At 34.3% G+C, this 17,210-nt stretch overlaps 1 protein-coding gene across 6 annotated transcripts in view; it reads right to left on the bottom strand.

Annotated features, from left to right (window-relative positions):
- Positions 1 to 490: 490 nt before the first annotated feature.
- Positions 491 to 17,210, bottom strand: part of lingo1a (leucine rich repeat and Ig domain containing 1a) — a 489,573-nt gene continuing 472,853 nt past the window's right edge. For all 6 annotated transcript variants that reach the window (XM_015343759.2, XM_015343762.2, XM_069190614.1 and 3 more), the window contains one exon: positions 491 to 8,123. In XM_015343759.2, the coding sequence (XP_015199245.1) occupies positions 6,264 to 8,111 (1,848 nt within the window). In that variant the 5' untranslated portion in view covers positions 8,112 to 8,123 and the 3' untranslated portion in view covers positions 491 to 6,263. The remainder of the gene's footprint in view (positions 8,124 to 17,210) is intronic.

Genomic DNA, 17,210 nt, shown 5'->3' with positions numbered 1-17,210 from the left:
TGTTCCCTATTTATTCCTCATGAGCCAGAACAAAGTAGTGTAATGATACTATACGTGCTTGCTCCTTTGTTCCATAATAGGATATGACTGTATTTATACTCATGAATGCTAAATTTGAATAAATATAAAGATAAGCAAATTGAACACAGACTGTGATTTGAATAATAGGTTTGAACTTATGCATGCTTGTGCTGGAGTGGAGATATTAGGGTGAAATGAAATATAAGTATTTTCAATTACTACCAATGCCAGGTAAGATAAAGGTCTCTAATGTTGCACAGCATTTCACAGCTATTTCCCACAAGGGCACAGTGCACTCTTAAAAGCTATTTTATTGTTTCATTTAAGCATAAAAGCTGATATGAGTTCATGTGTTTTATTGTAACAAGATTAAAATCTGCATGTATTTCCACACAGAAAATTAAGAATGAAATATCCTAACTAATCTCCTGAGATTCACATCATGATATTGTATTGTCCATTAAAAAAATTCCCCCCAAAACAGTCTATGAATATTATATTCCCATACAGACCTTCAAAAGTTGTTTAAATATCATAAAGAGTGATGATGATAATATAGCGTTTTCGCCAAATAAATAATCTATATTATGAACACTGTGTACAACTGTGCAATGACATAGAGAACAATAACAGCAAATGGCAGACTGTCCTGCAACAGCTTAATGGTATTATAATATAAAAATAATGCAATATCCACTTGTAGGCATTGGTGTGTTCTCCATGGTTATAATGGCATAATTGATATAATTGTTTGCATTGGGCAATTAAATTTACAAGCACTCTATAATATTGAACCAGTCTTTGGTAAGTTATGAAACACAATACTGTAGATGTTAACCTAAATGTTTTTACTCTGTGGGCATTACAACACAAATAAAATCTATGTATGATTCACTAACTATATTTAATTATCATGACAGTATTTTGTAATGGTATTAGGACTGTGGTTGGGCTGCTTATGTTCTTACAATGATAACCATCCCCTGAGGCTTGAATTAATGATTGGACCATTTATGTAAAAAAACTCCATAGATTGTTTAATACAACATACCATAATTTCATCAAACAATTTAACATCAATAAAATTGTGTCAATTAAAAAAAAATCTGCATATTACCTTTATTGCACAGAACAAGTTGAACGTTTTTGTCAATTATTTTGTTTTGTTTTTTAATAAAAAGTTCTTTGTTTATGACTACATATTCAATGCAGTCCTGGAGATAAGAAAAGAAAATACAAAGACCATTTCAATGTACCTGTTAATTAGTGGAGCTGGAAGGCTGAGTAATGTATACACATCTTTAACAAACTGAGTCTTATTCACCAAATTCGACCTTAGACCAGCACAGTACAAGCCTTTTTCATATTTTGTCAGCTGTTTGTAAATTGCATTTGAATGAATACTTTCAACCTCTTAACTTCTTAACTACTTAAATATTTTATTATATATAACCCCACCCTTCATCCAGCTGTTGGCCCAGCTGTCTATAGTGTGCACTTTATAGGATTAGGGCTTGGGACATATAACCAAGTAGATCAAATGAAACACGTTGTGTAGTTCTTTCAAAATCAGAATGAAGAACCTTACAATTGATTGATGATATATTTGACAAAATGACAGTTTGTTTTATTTAGAATAAGGATTTAAAATAATAAATCTTTTGAACTTTTTTTTCCTTTAAAAACATTTCCGGCTTGCAAAATGTGAAACTGAAAGCTAGTGTTTTAACGGCTTGGTGGGTTGCTGAACACATGAACTTCAGATTAGCACAGAATTTGAAGGTTTTAGTTAGTGAGCATCCAACTCTAGAAATACAGTACAACCATGCTTTCTAGTAAGACTTTGATTCTTCAAGAAATGGCTGGGTGAAAACCGGGAATCAATAAGTAGCCAAATTACCTAATTTGCAGCCTTTTAAATTTTTTATTTAATGACTTTGTTTCCTAGTATACAACATATGTTGCAAAGGAACAAATAAAGGTTTATTCCATGCTGAAAAGAAACACAACATTTCGGCTGTGGAGCCTGTGTTTCAAGGCAAGTCAAGTCAAGGCTCCACAGCCAAAAGGTTGTGTTTCTTTTCTTCTCTTTTCAGCATGGAATAAACCTGTAACTTGTTCCTTTGCAGCCTACGCATGCTGATGCTGCTACCTACTTGAACTGCTACAACATGTGTTGTTAACCTGCAAATGCAAAGTTGAAAGTATTATTTATTTTGATTGATGAGAAGATTTGTGTTATTGTTGGTACCTAACATTTCAATATATTGACAATGTATAGATATGAATCTTCAGTCAAGAACCATATTAATTTCTATAATTATAATAAAATGCCTATTAAAAACCTACACACCCTTTCCAAAGCAACACATTTTGTAGCCTGAGAGTCTTAAATCAAGATATATTAATTCAGTACTTATTTTACCATTATTTAAACATTGTAAAACACAACCTTTATGTATAAAACAAATGCTCAGTTACAAGTGATTACAAATGCAAGCCTAGAAAATGGGTTTGGTAAGTATACACACCTCTCAGTAAGTGCAACTGTAAATTAGCTCTGGTGTAACCAATTGTCTTCCAAATCAAACAACAATCTAATTATTTCCCAGTTGTGTTCAACTTCAGTGGTTCTGATGATTTTAGAATAAAATCAGCTGCTCCAATAGGCAGTGCATCTCAAAGTAAAGAGTCAAATATGTGCAACAGGAAGCTACCAAAAGACTTCCAAGATTAAATTGTTGAAAGTCACAGAACAGGAGATGAATAGAAAAACATTTAAAAGCCCATAAATATCCCTTGGAAAATAGTCAAGACCATCATTAAGCAGTGAAAGGCATATGGCACCCCCAAGACCATGCCAATATCAGGTCACCCCTCTAAAATGGATAACCAAGTGAAAAGGAGACTGATCAGAGAGACCACCATGAAACCAATGAGAATTTTGAAGGACTTTCAAAGACTGGTCAGTGTGTACATGTCACAACAATATCCCAAGCTGTCCATGTCACAGTAGACAATTCACCTCCAGGGGGCACTCCGACTCCCGATCTATCTCAGTTTCCTCATTTAAGGCGTAAATCAGGCTGACACAGCTCATCTGGGTGTCTCTATTTGGATTAACCCCTTGTGTCACATTGTCACGCCTGCACGAAAAATCACTTGTCACCTGGTTTGTGTTAATAAACCCTTGCGTGTCTTTCCTGACATCTGCCTCCAGCGCCTGTAATCCTTTCCTGCCGTCACGCATAGGGTCCGAAAATGGTTAGTCAAAGACCACTATGTGAAATAGTCCACATGACTAGGTTGTATGGGAGGAGGCAAGAATAAAATCACTTCTTAAAACAGCTCATACTGAGTCGCGTTTAAGGTATGCAAAACAACATTGATTACGAAGCCATCTGGAAAAAACGATGATGATGAAATCAGGATAGAACCTTTTTGCCTGAATGCAAACAATACAGCACACCAAAAACAAAACATGATCCTTACTTTGAAGTACGGTGGAGGCAACATTCTGTTATGGGTGTGATTCTCTGTAACAGGGACTGGGGCACTGGTCAGGATCAAAGCGAAAAAGGATTAAGCAAAATACAGATTCTTAAAGAAAAACTTATGAAACTGAAATTGGGAAGGAAGCCCATAACCAAGGCAACAACGGACTGGCCAAAGAACAAAAAGGTAAATGTCCTTTAGTGTCCCACTCAGGGCCCTGACATCAAACTAAATAAAATTGTTTTCAATTTGACTGAGCTTGAACAGTTCTGTAAGAACAAATGGATCAACCTTTTCAAATCTGGGTGTGCTACTGTACATTGATATAAACCTATTTAATCAGAATTATCTCTGTAATTTAAGTAAAAGGTGCCATTTTATGTTTTCATTTGTGCTTTTCAGAAAGGTTGAACATTTGTTTTTCACTTGGAGGCTGTGTGTTACATTGTGTTAATAAAGTTAAAATAAATTTGGATTTAATGTGTCTTGATTTCAGGCTGTTAGGCCACAATATGTGTTATTTTGCAAAGGCTGTGTTGACTTTCTGTGGATACTGTATGTAAAATAGGAAAATAGGCTTTTGGTTATTAAATAATTATTTTATTATGTTAAATCTTATATTTAGTCACTGACTGATCTCAGCTGTATGATTTCTGCTTCAGTTTTATAAGCCGAACGTACTGTATATTACATTAGTGATTTTAATTTTTACAGTTGGAAGACGGGACAGTATAGAGTTAAAATGCTCTGTAGCTCCCATATAGTAATATGCACATTAAGCCTAATTCTTTTCTTCTACACAAAAAAGTCATTAAAATACAAAGGCTGCTTTCATTTTAAACACAATGCTTTGAATTACTATGTCTCTTTTTCCTCATGAAACTCCTCATAATTTCAAAACGGTCAAGACTGGAGAGGTGGGAGTATTTGAATCACATTTATTGGCATTTACTTGAAATTGTAGCTGGGATGTGAGGTTTGATAGGTTGAGGTTTGTGAGGCTGTCCTGTCAAAAGAGAAGACAATAGTCCCCAATACATTTCATTTTTATACAGCGTTCCTTTAAAGTTAATGAAAGGGCGTACACAGACAATGTTTCACTTGGAAGGTATAGGAAAAGCTTTTCTGATTAGTTTTATTTTAGGAACTAAAACATCACAAGTAAATACAAATTACCCAATGAATATGAATATGAGAGGGAGCATTTAAATGTCCATATATTATATTAAGAACAGCTGTTTATAATGTGAGACGTGCTTCATGTTTTAGTATCATGACCACTTAGTAGTTTGCTTACATTCCTAATTAGCACTCATTTTCTTTTTACACAATCATCTTGTAGTGTAACATGCTGTATACTGTATAGCCAAATAAAAAAAAATAAGATTATTGAATGAGTGTGTTCCCCTAACTCTTGTGAAGAATAATAAGGGTTCATATTAGATTAAATGGGATCTGAAGTGCAGAAATCTTTCTCTCCATTTTAGATGACAGACAATAGGAATGCATAAGATGCATGTGTGCCATGTCACAAAGTTACTGTGGAGGTGATTTTGAAGTTTGTGTAAACCCCAGGAGTGATTATTTGGAATTAATTTGGACTGCTTTTTAACATGCAAGACTAATTACCACAATAGAGGGTGACACTCCTACCATTCCCATACCTGTTGCTATCACAAAGGTTGTATCTCTACCTCACTGGCTTCTTACTATAAAACATACACAGTATACATGACACAACATTTCCTGAGCAAGACTGACCCTTTAGCTGAGTGTTCTCACAGTTATTCTGATCCCTTTCCTAATGTACTTAATTTTAGCAAAAAAAATCAGTACCAATAAACATATTATTTACATTTTTCACTTTGGCTTGAAAAGCAGATCAAATACATTTAATGCTAAAACTGTATAAGGGCCACACTAGAAAAAAAATATAAGGATTTTGTTGTTTGTTAAGGGTGTAGTACAGGGTATGAGCAAAGACTTTTTTGGACATGGTAGTGAAATAAATTTTTTATTGTATTATTTAAAGAATATTTTAATATTGCCATGATTGAGGACATCATTTTCCCTCTGGTAATTTGCACATCTGATTTGTTTCCCATAAAGTGAGTAGTTTGTCCACAAATTGCCCATGGAAAATATACAGGAGGTCTAAAGCTCTAAAAGGAAATACGTTTTTTTTTTACACCTAGTGAAATTTATTATGGCTGAAAAGCTGTGAAAAAATGGAATCCTCTCTTTTTGTATGGCTGAAGGTCAATGTGTTCACCAACCCGTTTTTCAGTGCTCTGCCTAGTTGTATCCTTCCATAAAATCTGTTAATATTTTCATAAAAAAGAAGCAAAAATGAAAGGCAAAGGACTGCATGGAGAAAACTGATCTGCCTTTTGCATTCTGGTGGATGATAAGAAATTTTAAAAGGATTAATTTATTTTATTTTTAATCAACTTTTTTCCCATAAAAATCCACAAGAATCCCGTACAATGAAGTTCGGTTTCAAAGAAGTGGTCCCTGAAGGCCCTTCAGAATTCAGTCTTGATCAAACATCCAGGAAGGACATGAGCTGTGTTAGTTTCTTTCATAATTTCAGCAAAAAAATGAAAGCAAAGAACATCCCCTTCTGGTGTTTAAAGTCAGGAAAATTCTGTAAATCTAGAATAAAATCCCAGGATCCTGGGACTGTTAGGGAGAACTTTTTTTAAAATTGATTTATCTTTATGTTGGTTCTCTGGGCCATCAAACTATCAGATCATTTTCATGTTGAATTTGCGGGGTGCTTCTGCAGCACTGCTGCTCATGCCAGCGTCTGACTTGCGGGGCACATATTCAATTTCTATGTTGTGCTTGGTGTTACCTTTACCTCTGCTCCAGAGGAAGAGAAGCACCAAACAAAATAGAACAACACCAAGAAAAGAGATGAATCCCATTGTTGTAGCAATGATCAATGTCTTGATGTCAAAAGGGAAGGGAACAGTAGCACGGGTTCCATTGGCACCGTTGTCAGTAGGCTGGTTTGAAATGAAGGCCAGAGTCTTATTTGGCTGATGGGGCCAGTCTGGTGAATAGCTACGGACATGCAAATGGGCCAAAACAGTATCATTTCCACCTGCGTTGCTGGCAATGCACATATATGTGCCATTGTCCTGGATTTGTGCATATCGCACTTCTAAGGTGCCATCTGGAAACACTGTCAGTCTGCCGATGGTCTTCGTTGTAATGAGGTGCTTACGAGGCGACAACCACATTATTACAGGGGCTGGATCTCCATCTGCCTGGCACACAAAGTGAATTGTAGTCCCCTCATCCACAAACTTTTGCTGAGGCTTGCGGTCCTGAATTCGGGATTTACGGCAGGTGAAATAGTTAGGCTGAAGAATATCTGGAAAGTCCTTAAACTCTTTTCCTTGGACAAACTCAGGCATACTGCATGTGGGCTGCTGACGGTTGAAATTGAGTCTCCAGCGGCGGCGAAAGATCCAAAGCAGACGACAGTCACAAGCCAGAGGGTTATCGTGAAGATTTAGAGTTTCCAGGTTTCCCACTGAGTGAAAGGCAGATTCCTCTAGGGTGGTTAAAGAATTGCTTGAGACATTGAGGATCTTCAGGTAGTTCAATCCTCTGAAGGAATATGGCTCTATTGTTACCAGTCGACCCCCAACAAGATGAAATTCCTGGAGTCGAAGCAAATCGTGAAGCTTGCCTCCTTCTATGGTATGTATGGGGTTAAATGACAAGTTCAGGAAGCGCAGGTAGACAAGATGGCGGATAGCCACATATGGAATAGTGGTCAGGTTGCAGTGAGTAATGGTCAAAGAGGTCAGGTTGAGTCCATAGAGGCAGTTGGAGGTCATAGTATCCAGAAAGGGCCAGTGTGAGATCTCCAGAACCTTTAGCCGGTGTAGCCGTTTGAAAGAATAATCCCTAATAATGTTAATGTTAAGGTGCCGCAGCCGGAGCACAATTAGACTGTGGAGGTGAGTGAAAGCCTCAGTGGGGATGGACGTCAGATTGCACTTCTCCAAGGTGAGCTGCTCCAAGCTGTTGAGTCCATGAAATGCACGGTGTGAGATGAAAACCAGATCATTGTCTCCCACTTCCAGAGCTTTGAGGTTATAAAGGTCCTGAAACATGTAGTCCAGAAGGATAACTATCTTGTTCTCACTTATGTCCAGGTGGGTGAGGTTACTCAGTCCTGTGAAGACCCCTATCTGAATGAGTTTCAGCTTGTTGCTCCGCAGCCCCAGTGTCCTCAAGCCATAGAGGTTGTTGAAGGCGCCTGGCTCAATTGTGGAGATCACATTCTCATTAAGTTCCAGCTCCTCAAGATGGGGGTAGGGGGCAAATTCATCTGGGTTGATGGTCTTGATCTTGTTCTTACTAAGGTCCAGGAGCCGTGTCTCTGTGGGAATGCCCTCTGGTACAGCTGGTAGCCTCTTGCGGTGGCAGAGTACTGAGCGCTCCTGGGCATTGCACTCACAGCGAGCGGGACAACCTGTGGCTGAACCTGACAGGACAGTACCCAACATCAATAGCAGGATGGGCTGCCAGCAAGCCACCAGGGAGCTGTGAACGCTAGCCTCCCCGGCCACCATCCTACCTGTTACCTGCAGAGACACAAGGAGGAGAAAGGAATGTTTAGAAAAGGGAAAAAAATCTCAAGTGGCTCTGTAATTACTAGTAAATAGTCAAATATAACTAATTTACCATAAACAAATTTCTAAATTAAAACTTTGGATGAGGTAACCTATTAAACAACACCAGAAAGTCAGCATAGTAAAGGAGATACAGCATTTCAGAATATAAACATTATAAAATGATATTTACTCACTTCCTGAATGTAATTCAGTGTTACCTTCAATGTCATCTATAATTCATGTTTCTGCATTGTTAGTGGGTAAAGAAAACACTGTTTTAAAAATGTCAGTGCAGAAAGCGAACACCGATACACTGTTATGCTACATCAACATTGTAGCATAGCTGAACATTTCTCACAGATTTCAATTTGGAATCAAGCATACATAATAAGCTGCCATCCAGTTTAGCTTTCCAGGGCACTTTTTTTCAGTTCAGCAACTGACACTGGTTTACAGTATTTTTTTCAATGACTACTGTGCACAGAAGCATTCTTCATATCTTTTGTCAAAAAGATGAGGTTATTAAAATAATTAGTATTTCAGTCAGCAGTGCATAAAGCATATGAAGAATCCACAGTTTCTACAATGGCAAAAAACATATGTAAAGGCCATTACCATACATACAGTTATTCATCATATATATATATATTAACAACAGGGGTTCCTGAGCTGGTCAGAATGAAAAAAAAACATGTTTTAACAACAGATTAAAACAACAAAACATTTGCTTCTGTAATGGACCCATCTGAAATTTTGTAAATCTCCTCTCTTTTCCTCTATTAAGCAGGTTGCAGAGCACTCCCTGTTCACACAGTGGGTATAGCTTACCGAAGACAGTAGCAGTGTTATATCTGCTAGGTTTCATTTTATTGGTTTTTGTTTTATAAGCTTTAAGCATGTAGACCAGGACCAATTCTAACCACCAGAGTATTTCTATGGACAATGTTCCCCCCTCTCCTCCAACTGACTAAATAAGTTTATATAAAGAAACAATGCACACTGGGTGGCAAATAAAATTGCCATATGCTGATAAAAGAAACTGTGAACCTATGTAAATTATTTAAATACTTGAATATGAGATAATATACCAGTGGGCCTGTTATCTCCAAAACAACAATTATCTTAATTGCATTGCTCTGTTGTGTTATGAACTATGAATGACACAATTTCCTAAAACTATGAATGTTATGACTAAATTAATCCATACCTTCACATGGCATGACACTTAAATAGCAAAAAATACATAATGAATGTATTCGCTTTTTTATTTCAATGAGTGGCTTTTGGATGTCTTTTCACTCTGGAAAGTTTGTTAAAAAATAGCTTGATTTAAATTAAAAATAGGAATTTGTATAAAAATATTAGTTTTTATGCATTTTTATTTTTTAAGCATTTATTTAATCTCTTGTAACAATATTTGTTCACTTGTACAAAATAAAAGGAAAGTGCAATACAGTATGTTATTTGTATTTCATATAATGAAACCCACTTGCAAGTAAATGACTAGAGCTTGCTGGATCACCAAAACTATGTAGTTATTAAAATTGCCCAATAATTATCAATGCTAAATGAACAGAACACAAACACCTTGTCGTACAAAAACATCAAGTTTTTTTTTTTACTTTTGAGGAATACTTATGTCCTGGGGAGAACTGATTGGTAAAATGCTTGGAATACACAATCATTATTTTATTTTTTTGATCTCCATCAGATTAATGAAAAATAATAAAACAAAGTTTATTAATCAGAATCTAGCAATTAAATTGCACAGTCTGTTTTTGTTATGGGCATGCTTTAAGAATTTTAGTTCCACCTCCTTTAACTGCCTGAATTAAAAAAAAAAGAAAGTCTTCTTTATAATTCAACAGTTCAATGCAAAAGGATAATTGGTAATCAAGCATAAAAACGTTCTGAATTTGCTTATCACAAGGACAGAGGAAAAAGGAAAAAGTATATCATCATACGTAGCACTAAAATGTCTTGTCAGTGACAAAAATAAATCTCTGCCGTTTCAAAAAGTGCTTCCAAAAATTTCATTAAGCACTGAGAACACAGTACTGATGGTAAATAAAACTGATGATGTGAAGAAACCAAACAGGCGTTAATTATCAAAACACTTTAGCCTAAAGCAACCTGGGGACAAAAATCTATTTTGACAGCACAAAGTCTTGTCTATACTCAACCTTTGCTTTTGCATTTATAGTGAATGCAGAAAACACTATTGAGCAAATACTTTGGCAGGCAAATAAGAAATAAAACATCTGCATCATATTTACAATTTCTGAATCAAAAGAAAGAATTCAGAATTTTCCCATTTCCTGCCTAATGAGAATGAAACAGTTAATGGAAAAAATATTCCAGAATTAAAATAGTACCATTGTGTTCTCTGGGAGCTTAAGTGCTCTACTGTACTAAATGGAGACACCATGAAAAGCTGAATACTAAGACTATTGTACACCAGCTGATGATATGATCATTTATACCACTTAACAAATGCTTGTGCTTTATTTTTGAATTAATATAAGTGTTTTTGTTTAATGTGTTTTCAAAAATAAACTATACTAAAATTTCTACACTGATAACTATCATTCTGATGCAAGAAAAATAACCATCTAAAGCTAATAATGCACTGAGGTGGTTTTACTCGTACAAAGGAAACGTTTTATGTTTTCTTTTATATGTACATATTAACTATGATATACATAAGTATTTTATACTGAGAAACATTAAAAACAAATGATTATTACAATTAAGAGCATCTGTTGTATTTGAATGATTCTAGGTATATTTAAATATGTGCACTTTGTGGGCACTTACAGAAGTAAGGCTCAATACCTCCTATTGAGGATTGTAGCCATTAGCCGTACCTTGTCTCTTTAACATGTTAACAATGTGCACAAAATTAACATTTTAATCCATATATGCTTATTTTTCGATGCAGACTATTCCTTACCCAGGGATGTTCATCTATTGTAAAGTTAAATTATGGTGTTTTATAAAGGGCCAAGTGCTGTTAGATTCAGCCATAGTTCAAAATGTAATCAACTACATGGTTTGTCATAAAACCTCATATATTCCCACTATTTTAGCAGCCTCACCTTGGGGGATGGTTATCTAGCAAGATAGCAGTCACAGAAAAATAATTTCATTTGTGACATTTATCTCCAAAGATATTATTTATCACTTGCTATCTTTGTAATACAATATGGTCTAAGCAGAGAAATGGTTTTATTACTATACTACACAAAGATGCTACATTTACATGGCACGGTTAAGTATGGAAAATGAAATATTATTGTTGGTTGAATAATCTATTCTTTACAAAACAGTTAATAATATTTATTTGTTATTATTACTTGTTTTTCAATTTATTTATGCCTTGAGTAGTCCTTAGCACAACTGAAGTATAAGGATGAGGTTTCTTTTAACACCATTAATTACTAAATGTTCAATCCAATGATGGTAAAACATATTCAATCATTTTACTTATTGCTGTACAGTAGGTGCAATATGATTAGTAAACTGTGATAAAGGGGTGTCTTAAAATTCAATACAGATATTATAACTCACATGCACTTCAAATGAACTTTACAGGTTGCAATTAGAGCAGTTGACAGCTGTAATCATTTTGTGATCTGTATGATAAAAACTCTCAAAATAAAAAAGCAGAACTTTAATCCCTGTACTTTTGTTTAAGAACTGTCTGGTGGTGCAATCTTAGGATTCTTCTGTTTCTCTGTTTTTATTGTTGTTTTTTAGAGATCAGAGTGTCTAAAGGGGCAGTCATTTTTTTTCTTGAAAGATATCCTTATAAAACTGGCTGGTTAAATTGAATTCAATCTTAAACATTTTAAAGTCAGTTATCATTTTTGAAAAAAAAACAGCAACTTCAGGTATATTTTCTATTGTTGATTTGCTATGCTTTGATTGGTTAAGCTGTAAGCAGTCCAATGAACAATTAACGTTAATTTGATTGGTGGTTTGGTGATTAGTTCATTAATACAACTCAGCAGTGTAACAGTAATTTAATAAAAGAAAAGGTTTTGATTAAAACTACCAGAAATCTTGTAGAAAATAGTTGCAGATGTTTTTCTTTTTGAAGTGCCTGTTGAAAGAGCTTAAGACATTAATAAGTATGTACTTGTAATTGATTTAACTCTAATTGACTGTTTGTATTTCAGTTACATTTAACAATGCTTTGAATGTAGTTTTGTTTTACATGGTATTGCAAAAAGAACCTGTTTTTTTTTGTTCTAAATTTTGTATTCTAAAAATTGCATTTTTAAATGTGGTCTATTGGGACAAATAGGAAGAGATCACTGATTACATGTATTCTTTTATGAAAAAAATAATCTTAATATTAGGCAATAGGATTTAAATTAGGGCAACACCTTGAGGAATTTGCAGGCTTAAATTTGCTTCTATCTTTTATATCTGCATAGGAAAACCCTCCTTTTGCAAAAACCAAACTCTCCAGGAGTAAATCAAAATATTCTCCAAAAGCAACAGCAAAGAGTAAAAGGGATTTCAACTCCTGAAACTCCAGTGTGTTTTATCCTTTACTACTGTATGTACTGTATATAACTTTAAGATGATATATATATTTAAAAACAATGTTAAATATAATTTTAAAGCATGGAAGATCAAATTTTCCACATTGTGCTAAACCTCAGTTCTGTCTGTTCCATAAGTGTAGAGAATTTAGGAAAATAAATACACAAGCAGTGAATCCTTTATATCGCCGACATGATTGACAAACCCTCTCAACTGTGTTTATTTATGAAGTTTTCCCATAAATACAATACCAACTACCAAGCCATGTTGTTAAAGTTGATACCCTGTTTTTTTCAAGAAACAACTGGAAGAAATCCTTGGATAAATCAACTACCAACTACTGTACCAAATGGACAGAATCTTCTTCTGTTGTTTTTATCACTGCATTTTTCCACTATACCAGTTTAAAACCTTTAAATATGGTGTGGTAATTAAATAACTGTACTGTTCTAAAATAATTCTATTTCATCAGTATTATAATTAAGTGTGTACTGCATCTGAGCACTGCTGGCCTTGGAATTCCTTTACATCAATTCTCACATTTCAGGATATTCCCCAAGGACCCCAAGAGGCAATCTTTGGTTGCTGCAGCCTACTTAAATAAAACCTCTCAAGTCTTCATCATATCACAGTCTTCTCTTCAAACTTTCTCTTAGAATACAAGAAAATATATGTAAAAACAAACATTTATCAGAATTAAGAAACATGACAAAGATGTAAGAAAAGAAAGCAAACACAATGAAATGATAATTCTGACCATTTTAGTATGAGACCAAGAAGAAATATACAAATTCTAAACAGGAAAGAATCTTGTGGAAGTTGCCAAGTTTAATCAATGAAATCTCAGAACAAAACCCACCAAAAAATAAAATGTTCAGGACCTCAGCAAGGTAAGATTAAAAGAATTTAAGGGCAGTTCCAGTGATGCCAAACAAACTCTGTAAGCAAATGGAAGGTTATGATTTACAAGTGCAACACAAATATGTAACAGAATTATAATATGTGTACCCAAATCAGCTTCCTAGATTTCTAGCAATGTTACGAAAAGCACTGCCAGCGCTACACCACAGCTAAAAGGTTCAAGCTGTAATTTTACTTACAGTTACAGTAGATACAGTTAGGTGGTTCAACAGCACTTTTTTATTTTCAAGGCACTGGCATAACTGTGACAGTTTGAAGAGCTGTCCTTACCTTGCCTGAGTACTGGGTCATACATTATATGAAATACCAAGTAGCAAAGGAAGAAAAACAGGAATGAAATAAAGCAAAAGAAATGGGGTCAACAAACAGGGATTTCTAAAATGTAATGCTGTATAAATTAAGAAAGAAGAGAAACAGCAAAGGCTTACAACCAGGCAGTGCTGGAGCATTAGAAAAGGTGCAAATGTGATGCTGAATATTATCAACCTTAGTTGTGAAAAAATTCTAGAAAGATATTGAATAAATTATATGAAGTGAGTAATGCAACAGTCTTTAACAACCGATTAATGGTGTAAAATGGGTATCTAGAATTATTTAGTACCCAGCAGCTATCGAACAACTTCACCTTATCCTCTTAAGTATTAAGACAGAAAATCAAGAGAGTGAAGAAAGAACAGAATCAGAAAATCTACCATGGCTGACTGATCAACAGTCAATATAGGGTCTATACGGGCACAAACTTAGAAAGGAAAATTCAAATCAAAATGAACAGCCATGTGATCAGAACAAAAATAAAACAAAATCAAGATTAGTTAGAGAATGCGTTATGATTTGTAAAGTGATCAAACATAGAAAACAATCTAAAGTAAGAAATTCCATTGTTGGTGGGTTTGTTAGGAGGATATTAAAATCTTGTTACATTTAAATCTTACTACAGACATCAAATTAGCAAATGTACCTAATAAGGCAACACTGGGTTTAGGATATCTATGAATTGTCATAATACCCATTGTTTGGGTTACAAAAACAGTAGAGGATGAATATCAAAGATGATCATCAATCTATTTAAAAACTTCATGACCCCCAAGCAAAAAAGTCAAAATATACATCTACAGATTGATTTTAAAATATGAAAATTGATTCTCCTAGTTTAAACTCCCTAGTTTTAATCCCTTAGAACACATGAAGGAGAAAGAAGAAAGCTGCCCAAGAGTATATGAATTTGAAAGTGACAATTACAGTAACAGCACAATTGAATAAAATGTACTGAACTACTGCGCAAAATTTTGGTCATTGTAGGCACTAGGAAATCAACTGACAAGATCCCTTTTTTAGTTTCAAATCAAAATGCTTTCAAAAGGCCTAAAACATATTTAAAACTTTAAATAAAAGGGAACTTAAAGACTTTGTGAAGACAACTCTTCAAGAATGTAATACATTATTGTTTATAATGTTTATCATTATAAAATGCCTTTACAGTAAGTGCTAGTGTATTCTAGTATTCGATATAAATTGGAATTTGATTACTGTTATGTGCATGTTCAATGAGTTTGTATTTGTTTTAAAGAGCATGATGGATCTTGTTATGTATTACAGATTTAAGTTATCTGTTTGTATAATCAATTATTTTCCTAATACTCTGTAGCATCATCGTACTTTACTTATCACTTATATAGAAGACATCATTAATTGGCACACCATGATATATAAAGACACAGACTTACAAGTGAAATCAGAAATGAAGGGATATGTTACTCTGGAGATAAAGGGACATCACCTTATACTGACAATTTATTAAAACATATGCATTTAAAAACTCAAGTAACCCATCTTACTTAGCATATAAAACATAATCATTTTTTAACAACTTGGGAAAAACCCTGATTTTCATTTCCAGAGTTACATATTAAATGATTGTCATGATAAAAAGGTCAAATAAATATTTTTTCTTTGTCCGGTAGGTATCCATTCTTAACAATAATTAAACTTTTTTTAATTTACAGATCCAGCCATTCAAAACGAGCACTGTAAATGACATTGTGCAACATACCGCCTCATACCACAACATATCACATATTTTTTTAAATAGGATAACAGTACCTTGTAAAACCACCAGGTGGAGCTAATAAATGTCTTATGTACAGCATTTGAGCTGTTGCCAGAAAACGCCTGGCTTCGAATCCTGGTCACTGCTGAAGGACACTTTTTTGCCAATTAAGAATTTAAATTGTATACTGTTTAGACTTTTAATAATTTTAAACTGTGTATTACAGCATGTTAAACATTAAACTTTAAAAAGTCGGTATATTTTATAAAAGCAAGATTGTTCAGTTGGACAAAAGTACACAACCTTCCAACTTCATTATAAATAATTTTATTATGCATAAATATTTTATGCATCAGTCTTTAACTTGGTAACTTACAGTGGGTTCTGGTTGTAACGTGCTTGTTCTAACATTATTAAGCTTATATTCTGTACTTCATAAAAAGTTATAATGTTTTATCCTTTTGTAAGAATACGTAGTAAGAACACCACTTTCTGTAATTGTAAAAAGATAAATGATTAAGTGGTTTAACACCACTTGAGTTATATGAATATGGAATCGTGTAACTAAGCAGCTAAAATATCACAAGTGGCTGTTTTGGAAACATTTTGACATTTGTTTCTTTTTAAAAATGAGTACCGTAATGTAGCGACCTGCACCCAGGCAGTTCAAAGAGCGATCGGAGCATTACTTTCGGTTTGTTTCTCACATAGCCGAATGCAAAAATAGTCCACTATTATAGTTTATTGTGAACATGACATGTCTCTTTCAGGTTTACATCCAAATTGAGAAAATCTATATTTTGTCGTAATCCAAATGTCAGCAGCCAGTAAAGAGCCAACAATTTAACTTGGAATTAAAAAAAAATTAAACTGTACTATATAGTACATCGCCTGAGATTGAACCCAGTCCGTCAGCGTCATTCAACAAGGAACCAGCTGGCTAAACTAAAGGAGATCTCAGCTTGGGCTCCTGATTTGCTCTGGGAGGTTGTTTCTGGCAAAATTGGCTCCAGTTTGTGTATATATGGATGAATTATTACACGAGATGGTTTTGTGTTTAAGGATTTCTTCACGGAAATCTTAAACAAGGGAGGGGGGAATGGTTATTTTTTTACAATTCCCAGTAATCGGAGAGCAGCCTATCAACATGAAGGACAAATGATTTTTTTAAAAACTAAATAAAAAATAATATACAATGACATGTCCCTGCCTAACATCGCATGGCTTTAAAAGCTGTACAAACTAGTTTAGATAGTTAAAAAACATTTTTTATTAGTGAAAAATGGGTGATTTTTCTTACCCATGAAATACTGGTGTGTTTTTTATTTAAACTACCAATACCAGCCATATACAGCTTACATAATATGTTTATATTCCAAAATGAATATCATATACGACGTTTAGAGACGTTATGCTCCTGTTAATTTTGTGCTCAGATACCAAAATTTCCCTTTAGTTGTAAAATTCCATATTAATATTCAATAATAAGGGGATTTAAACATGCAAAGTAAAGAGATTAAATTAAGCAATCGTTT

Source organism: Lepisosteus oculatus, chromosome 5, assembly GCF_040954835.1.
Source record: "Lepisosteus oculatus isolate fLepOcu1 chromosome 5, fLepOcu1.hap2, whole genome shotgun sequence".
In the NCBI taxonomy this organism is placed as follows: Eukaryota; Metazoa; Chordata; class Actinopteri; order Semionotiformes; family Lepisosteidae; genus Lepisosteus; species Lepisosteus oculatus.
Note: the sequence above shows the minus strand (reverse complement) of the source record. Positions and strands in the feature narration are given on the sequence as shown.